The sequence below is a fragment of the Solanum pennellii genome, chromosome 6, assembly GCF_001406875.1.
Source record: "Solanum pennellii chromosome 6, SPENNV200".
Taxonomy (NCBI): domain Eukaryota; kingdom Viridiplantae; phylum Streptophyta; class Magnoliopsida; order Solanales; family Solanaceae; genus Solanum; species Solanum pennellii.
The window spans coordinates 28,368,747-28,378,750 of NC_028642.1; the positions used below are offsets into that span (position 1 = coordinate 28,368,747).

General features: G+C 27.3%; 1 protein-coding gene across 1 annotated transcript; it reads right to left on the reverse strand.

Annotated features, from left to right (window-relative positions):
• Nucleotides 1-8,386: 8,386 nt before the first annotated feature.
• LOC107022710 (oleosin 1) lies at nt 8,387-9,085 on the reverse strand. The gene has a single exon (XM_015223304.2). It carries the CDS (start codon nt 9,049-9,051, stop codon nt 8,608-8,610), a length of 444 nt encoding a protein of 147 aa, XP_015078790.1. The 5' UTR covers nt 9,052-9,085; the 3' UTR covers nt 8,387-8,607.
• Between the last annotated feature and the right edge of the window lie 919 nt (nt 9,086-10,004).

Genomic DNA, 10,004 nt, shown 5'->3' on the forward strand with positions numbered 1-10,004 from the left:
AAAGTGATAAATTTTACTCACTTATTTTAATATATGAGGGACAAATGGTATAGGATCTTAAATAAATTATCACATTAGCCCACTAACTATCTATTAATTCATTATCTATGACCACCCATCCATTAATTAATTCAAGTTAAGCAAATATTCAAAATTTCCAAAAATGACCTTCCGGGTCATTACATACACGTGCCCAAATTACAATCTTAACATCTCACCATCCCCAGCACGGACGAACTCCACGTGCCCAACTTATACCCAATCTCATGTCAATGCATGTACACAATATTATTTCAATATAAGGGGATGATGATGCATCTCACTCAATCAATATCAACATAATACATAACCAACTCAATTATCACAACTATTAGGGTATAATAAAGAAAACACAATCACACAATAATTTCAAGTCAATAATATATCAGCTAATGCCCATATGTTTTGGAAATTCTCAAATTACGATCCTCATTCTATAGTAGTAACTTTCCGTTTTATAACACTGGTACTCGTACCAATACCCATCACACCATTGATACGAGACCCCCATATTTCGCCCTTACCCCTTTATCTATTTTCATTTTTAATCTTTAATTAGGAAAACGTCCTTCAACAAGTCTAAAAAGTCTTAACATACCTTAGATGTCGAACCTCGTGTCACGAATCTTCACAACTTTTCCTTTCCCTTTCGCAAAGCTTCGGAATATTTTCAATCTACCAATTGTGCAATATTCGTAAGTAAGCGAGTTTTTAGATGCTCAATTTATTATATGTCTAATCTAAACTCCAAAACTCACTCATATCTCCAATCAAGCTCCTACTCTTGATATATTTTATATGTCAAAGATTCATATTGCTAAATTTCAAACCAAGAATTTAACTTTAATCCCTCCAACAAGGTTGAATCATATAATGTACACCTAATAATTAATTAGTCATCTCAATATATTAAAAACTAGTGTCTTAATTTTGTAAATGAATAAAATAAGAACTAATTCTCACCCATTGATAAAACATTGAAACGTGGCCATTCTTTTCCTTAAACTATTCTGCAAATTGTCAATTTTTCTTAAATATTACCACCATTGCTAATCATTGGCATATAATTGCCTAATGATTGACATCCAACTATAGTCCCTCATTATCCTAATAACTCTAGGAAACAAAACGTCCCAGTCATGCAACTATCCCAAATTTAAATCATTTTCTGACCTTAAGAAAATCTGTACTACACTTGGTATAACCTCACTTATAAATATACATATTACTACATTACTGTAATTTTATGTTTTATTATTAACACTTATATTTAACCACTGAAGACCCTTAGAAACACAATTTTTTTCTTCATTAATACCCCCTCAATATGACCCCCAAAATGTTTTCCGATTTTCATAATTTACGACAACTATACTACCAATTTTCACAAGGATCAACGGTCCAAATTCCAAAAATAATTTCATAATTCTCACTCATTTATGCCGGCACTGTACTCATGAAACCAGCAATTCAACATTCCCCACCTAATAATATAATAGCAATACTCATATACGAAGCAATTTCATGTGTACCCACATGAATGAAAAATTTATTAAAATTTTCTTACCTCTAGGAGTCGACTTCCGTATGACGTCGTCACCAAACTTTACACGCTGATTTCTTGTTTTCTTCATTTTCTAAACAAGAGTATATTAACTGTGAAACCCCACTAACCTATTATCTACATTACTTATTTAATAAAAGTTTCATCAACTAGGTACTCGTAGTTATCGAATAGTTAAAATGTCCCCTTTAATTTTTCCGAAAAGAGTCAAAATAGTCCTAGTTCTCAAAATGACCTAGCGATCGTTACACATGACATGATGACTAATAAAAAATTGACATTTGGTATTTGAGTGTGTTTAAAATGAACAAAGTCTATTTGAGGTGTCTAAGTGAAAATTAATGTCACTTTAAAAGGCTGCCGATTGGTTCAATGCCACCTAGAAAAGTGAGCAAAACTCCAAAGAGTAATCTATTCTAAAAAATAAAATAAAATACTTATCACACTAATTTTTAAAATGTTTATAAGAACAGTTTTTTTAAAAACATCATCAAATTAGTTTTGAATAAAATGTGTAGGATTCTGAATTTAATGTTTGATTGATGTATATTGTATGAATTATGAATTCTGTATTAACGTTGATGTGATTATCTTTTAATTGTGTACATGGTATGAATTATTAATCTGGTATGCAAAAATTGTATAAATTGTTTAATTTTTCTAATAGTTATATGAAATTGGACTTTTCTTATTAAGAAAGTTTTTTTATAATTTATCCATTAATGTATTAAAATTGTTAAATTATTTTTAGTGTATTATGAAAGTAGATTGATGAATGTCATAGTGCACATGAAAATGTTATGATATTTGCATAAAATTGGTGTGATTTTTTTAATCAATATTTATATGATTATGAGTTATTTTTTATTTAATTTATATGATATAATTTAATTATAACTATATTTAAATTGTAGTAACTGCTGGAATGAAACTTGAATACTACTTCTATGAAGTATGTTATAATTTAGTATAAATAATTTTATTTTACAAGCGAGGAAGATATACACACATGACTTTATGTTCAAACATGAATGTGTTTGTTGATTTTTTGTTTTTCATCGGGCAAGAGAGCTTTCAACAATTTATGGATCAAACACCTTTCTGTGTATTTTATGACTTGCACAACATAAAAATTCAATGTCAACTATTGCGGTAGTTGATGATTCTTGAATCTAAAAATGTCAGAGACGAAAATGTTAGAACCCCCTGCTGATTCATACTCAGATTTTGTAAGTGAGAAGAAGAAGAAGAAAAACAAAAAAATCAACCAACGTCCATACATGAAGTCTCCAAAATCATCAAAAAGAAGAGCAACAACGAAGGAGGATTCGAAAATCCCAACACCCAAAAAAGACAGACAAAAAAAAAAGGTTAAGTTAAATATTATATTTAATTTATTGTATAATTATTCAATTTAGTAGATATTCTTTTTAAAATGTTATATCATGCATATTATTGGAATGAAAGTTGACTTAATTTACGATTTATGAGTATGGTATGAATTTTGTTTAATGTTGACATGAATTGGTACAAAATTGGTAGATGTGTTACTTATGTTTGGGGTGAAAGTTGTTTAAATCTGATATGAAGTTGGTACACAGTTTAGAGGAAAGCTAATTTTTTTCAAGCTATTCTCATTATGTCTACTAATCTAACATGAAACATGAATAATATTGATACGAAAGCTGACTTAATATACAATTATGAATATGATGAAACTGATTTATTGTTGGTTAGAAACTTGATTAAAGTTGTTTATTATATTTATCAAAAAATGGTATGATATCAGTGGTCTAATTATGTAAATTGATTGTAGTTTGTTAAATTACTCATTTTTTATTTTATTTTTTATAAATTATGACTAATGTTGGTATTTGTTGTGTATTATATTTATCAAAAAATGGTATGATATCAGTGGTCTAATTATGTAAATTAATTGTAGTTTGTTAAATTACTCATTTTTTATTTTATTTTTTATAAATTATGACTAATGTTGGTATTTAATAGATATTTTTTATAATACCAATTTCTTATAATAGGAAGGTATCCTTTTCAATTTCTCCAACTAGGTTGATAGCAATGCGGAAAAAATAAAAAACGATAATGGTGCGATCAGTGAAGTAACTTGGACTGTTGCTAGTAAATTTTGTGAACCTTGCATAGCAAAAGAACATGCGCCGGATATCAACAACTATCCTACCCCAAGTCTACGAAGATCAAATTTGAAATAGTTGATTGCAACTTAGACTCTTTAGTATTTTATGTTTTTTTTTAACTTTTGAACGATATATATTTATTTTTTATGCAGTTTTAAGTATTGAATTATATATAGCATGCACTGTTTTTATAGATTGACTCTCATATATTTAGGATATTAGTTATGTACAAACTGTATATCAATTGGATACACATTTCTGGATATCACAAACTACATAACAATTGAATACATAAATAGTTTAGTTTTGATATTTAATTGGAGACCAAAATGAACACCATATACTTGGTATCCAAACTGTATATAGTTGGCATCCAATTATTCATACCAACATTAATTCAAGTTTCACAAAAATTATTATGTAATATAAAGAAAAAACTGATCATACAAAAGATATCAGAATTTAAATATATTATACACAAATAAAATCAGAAAATTTCGTTTTCAGTTTCATTATTCTTACTTTTTTGTACGTTTCATTGAAATAATAAACCGCAAATACTATTAATCAGAAGGATGTCATCTACCATCATGTTAATTAATACATATTTCATTACAAAAAAATTGAAAGTTGTTGAACTAAAACTATTTGAAACTAGTCGTGAATGACGACAATTACAGAAAAATAAATTCGAGCAGAGAGAAACATTTGAAATCAACAATATAGGAGAGAGAAACGTTTGAAATAAAAAAATTGTCTTTGAAATAAATTCACATTTTTTTTGAATCTCTTAAATTTATGGCAATTATTAATTACCATTAATGTATTCAAATTAATTACTACAATTATATCCGTTTTTATCGTATATTACTTTTTAAAAATCATATTTTATTATTATTTTTTTTTTAATAAACTATTACAACCTCAAATTTTTTATATTACAACTTGAAATTTAATTCTACTGCTATAACTTAAAAATATTAGTCTAATATATATCATATTAGAATTTTTCACAATTGAAAATCAGAAAAAGAAAATCATGTTCAACACTAGTCATGGTTAATCATGCTTTGAGAACTTTAAAACTGGAAGAAACATATAAATTATCATGGAAGAATCAACTCTAATAGACCAGTATATCATGCGTGCAAATACAGACACATGACAATTGTTTAAAATTAAATATTCTATAATAGTAACGGAGAGAATCACCGATCAAGTAAATTAGAATTTTGATATTTATATTATCTAATAGAATTCAAAAAAAAAAATTCTCAGAAATATTAATTTTTCAAAAGTATTTCGTTAGAATGACACCAATAGATAAAGACGAAACGACGTGCACTAAAAAGTTCAATAAGAATTGTTTTTTCTTTTTTTGCAATAATTGTTTGATAAATTTAGTTAAAATTGAATTAAAAAAACTTAAAAGATCTTATAATAATATTATCTTTTATAGTGATATTATTTTTTACAGCAATATCATTCTTATAATGGCAATAATTAATTTATCTCAATAAGATTTTTGTCATGTATTCATGATGTATTACCTTAGATCTATTTTTAAGAACCTTTATTTACTCATATGAAGATTTGATTGTTTTAATTTAAAGTATTTTATGTTTTAAAAATAGATATTCATTTTCTTATGAAGATTTTGTACTCTCTTTTTTTTTTTTACAAACATCATTATATTTCTAAATAAAAATAATATTATACTATACCTTATGAAAATTTGTTGCTTGCGATAGCCTCTTTGATCTGTCGGGTTGTATTTTGATAGGATTTGTGAATTGCAGAATTCACAACTTCACCTTCTATTAAGAGGTAAGTTATTCATCTTTATGTCACTATATTTAATAGCATATCATTAGTTTGCTTATTACTTTCTCCGTTCACTTTTAATCACAATTTTTTTTAAAATGTATTTTTATTTTTGTTTGTTACTTTTGACTTATTAAAAAAAGATAATAAATTTTTTCGTCTTTTATTTTCTCTCTATGAAGCAAAGACATATAAAAGCTAAATAGGTAAAATCACAAGGGGTCCTTTTAAATTTGTCAAACACTTTTCATATTGACATTTGAAAATTTTCTCTAACATTTTTCATTTTGACATTTGAAGTTGGATATGTTCATATCGAACATTTAAATAACTCAAAATATGTATCTATTAGAAATTCTTTTGACGAACTAGAGATATTTTTTTAACAATTAGCTAAAAGTATAAATTTGTATAATTTATTTATAAATAATGTCAAAAGTAACGAATTAAATGAGAACTTATGATATTTTGGTCGTAAAATAATTTAAAATTATAAGAAGTAAAAAGAAAAACTAATTTAGACATATTTGACTAATTCAAAAAAATATTTCAACAATTAATTTTCTTTTTTACTTTTTTCTTAAAAAAAAAAACAGCCTCCAACCACCCAAACCTCGTCCTATTTAAAAAGTAAAAATAGGTGTAGGTTGAGAAAATTGATGATTCCTATTAGGAAAGGTATTACAAGGATCCCTTCAAATGAAATCTAAAATGTAACAAAAACAGCTAGTGAGAAGCGAAAAACTTGAAAGAAACATAATTAATTGGATATTTTATAATTAATTAATATACATAATTATTAAAATTCCTATATATTTAATTTTTTCCTTTTTTAAAAAAAAATATTTATTTCCTTTTCACTTACTTTTAATTTATTTTTCTCATATATTAATGAAAATGTTGAAATTTTATGGACCTTTGCAAAACGTATTCAATTTCAATGAGGTCTCTATAAGACGTTTTCAATTTCAGTTAGATTCAAATTAGATTCAACCCTACTTCAGGCAATGGTGGAGCTAGAATTTGATCTAAGGAGTATCAAAATATATAAAAAAAAAAAATCATATAGAAGCCAAGGAGTGTCAGTATTTAATATAAATATACATAAAAATATTTTTATTCTAACTACACAACGTAATTTTTCGACGAAGGGGTATCGATTGACACCCTTTTTACTACACGTGGCTCCGCCACTGACTTCATGTCTATATAAAAGTATTATACTCAATTGAAAAGTATCTCATAAATTTTTTAATATTTATATTTTTGGGTATTCATAAACATTAAATATGTCTTTCTCAAAGAAACCTCGATAACTTCATAGATTCATGAGATATTTATAAAGAGATTAAATGTAATCTCTTACGTTGGAAAAATACACCACTCGAATTACAAAAAAAATCTTAAGAAGTAAGAATTAAAATGACAAAATTCATACTTTCAAGGTAAAACTTTCATTTCTCCCTTATAAACTTATAATTACAGAAATCTTTTAAACTGATACAATAATATAAGCGTTAACGCGTTAACACGTTAACACATTAATCTGATACGCGAGATACATTAATCGTTTGATAAGATACATTACATTTTATACATGATAACTAATTTGATGTGTAAGATACATTAATCTGATGCACTGATACACTAATATGATGCATGAGATACATTAATTTGATACGTAAAAAAAAATTTAAAAATTTGTAAAAACTAATAAATAATAATGGTAATAAGAGTACTTATTTATGTCATTTTCCTTTATTTTATTCATGAAGTCATGTTTCGTCCTTCTATATATTTGCAAACAACTAACTTTTTATCTCAGCACTTTAAGTTAATTTATAAAAATAAACAGTAATTAAAAGAATTAAAAGCAGAAAAGAAAATTCAAAACAGTAAAAGAACGTCTACAAAAAATTGCAAGATTGTCGCACCCAGAAAATTTCATTTAACAAAATAAAGCGTCAACTTCTAAGACTCCTATATATAACTTTAAGTTATAAGAGTTGTTATCCACAAATCAGAGAACTATCCAAGTTTTTGTATGGTTTATAATATTATTTTAAGTTACTAATTGTTATATAATTTATAATAATTTTTACATAAATATTACTCCCTCCTTTTCTATTTATGTACTATCCTCCAATTTTCTAGTTATGTGTCCTTCAAATATTTTAAGTTGTTTAGCCACTAAAATAAATTGCACCCTATCTAATTAATAATCATAAATAAATAAATAGAACTTCACAGTTAATAGAACATTTTCTAATCGGTTGTGTTTATAAAATTAACACGTAATGCAGACAAAAGAGAAAAAAAATTAACACGTAATGCAGACAAACGAAATGACCGCCCTACTTCAGATAAACAATAAATTACTCCATCCCTTCCATATATTAGATGGAGCGCTTCTAATTTAAAAAGATAATTAAGAAACTACAAATTTAAAAAAAAAAAAAACATGAAATTACTCCATCCCTTCCATATATTAGATGAGCGCTTCTAATTTAAGAAGATAATTAAGAAACTATTAATAAATGTGGCAAACATTTATCGAGTCCCAAGAAATAAATGAAAATTTTGATGTGTTGACCAAATTAACCTTATAAGAAAAATCAAAAGCATACTCATAAATATATTGAAATATTATCTTTAGTCAGGGAGTAATAGTATAATTAAACTCTACTATTTATCATTGCAATATTTATAATAATTGATTATAAGTTAGTAAGTGATTAGTAAGAAAGATGCGAGACAAATATTTTTTCGTAAGATGCATAATCCAAATTGGGACAATTAGGAATATGAAAGTTTCTTAAATATACAACTTATTAATTAAGTACAACATCAGCTCCATTTATTTCAATGTTTCAGAAGAGACTCTTACAAAATATTAATGCCAGACTCAGTCATGAAGACGAGCCTCATAGCAACAGTAGTACAACACAAAAATTAAAAGAAGACAAAAAGAAGTTACAAACAAAAAACATACACAAACAAATTTAAGTAGAGAGTAGCGCTAGCTCAAGTCTGATGGGTTCCAGTTATGTGCTGCTGCCCAAACTCCTGAGCCTTATCTTTCATCTCCCCAGCTTTAGTAGCCAACTTATGCCTTGCTTGCTCCAACTGATCTGCACCGGGTGGTCGTCTCCCGGTCACGTATCGATAAATCCACGATAACACACTTACCGCCGCTACGCCAAATCCGCCTGAAGCCAAAAACCCTGAGAACAACAAAAAGAGAGTAATAACAGCAGGTACAATCACCGGGCTAAAAATCACCAGCACAGGAGTCGCTATAGTGAGCGCAATGACCGTAGCGGCTAAAGTTAAGCCAGAAAGAAGAAGAAGCGATCCACCGGCAGTAACGGCGGTAGCGGCCTTGACCATCTGATGAGCACGAGGCTGCTGCCCTCCATGGAAGAACTGGTGCTGAGTATGTTGGGGTTGCCCATAGTAATCAGCCATAATTGATGAGATTTTTGTTGAGTATGAATTGAATTGAGTGGATTTGGGGAAATTGATTATATAGAAGGGTGGAAGGGGGCACGTGTTATAAAAGCTAAACAGGCGGCTATTGCATGCAATGAGAATGCCTCATTCTGGGACACGTATAATTGTTGATCTACTGTAACCGTAGGGGAATTCGACAAAACCATTCAACAAAAATAACTTTAATTTGTATGTATGTATGTATATATAGTAAAGTAAAGTAATTTTGATATGCTTTTTGGACTACTTTCTCTGTTTTTACGGATTTTTTTTGAGTTAATGTCGAATATTACGTAAAAATTCAAAATTTTTGATGTTATGATTTGGATATACTTTTTTACTCCGCTATATTTATTATACAAATGAAACAATTTAGTGGTGATAATATAATAATTGTTATGATTATATTTAGTGATATTAATAAATATGATCGCGTGAATTTTAATAACCACACCGCATCTGTTAAAAACTTCAACATCTAATGACATCAATAAAATTATCATTAGATATTACTATTATAATTATATTATTATTACTATTAAAGAAAAAAATTAATTAAGCAGAATTATAAATTAATAATGTTAAATAAATATAGTAGCTATTGTTTGATTTAATTGTGTTTCGTAGTAAATTGTTTGTCAATTGCTTCTCTCCCTCAAATTTTCGCTCGTCACTCTTTCTCTCTCTCGCTCCCTTCGCTCGCTTCTATCGCTTTATACAAGAGAAATTTATGAATTGTGTTTCTATTTGTATAAAACTAGAGAAAATTGTATATATAACACATGTAAATACATATATCTTCGTCTTATACACTTCTGATTATATAATACAAATAGTTCCCTGTCCAGTTTTCTTTAGCTTTTCTCTCTTTCTCGTTTTATACAAACACAGATTATACAAAATATAGTGTATAATTTATGTTTGTATAA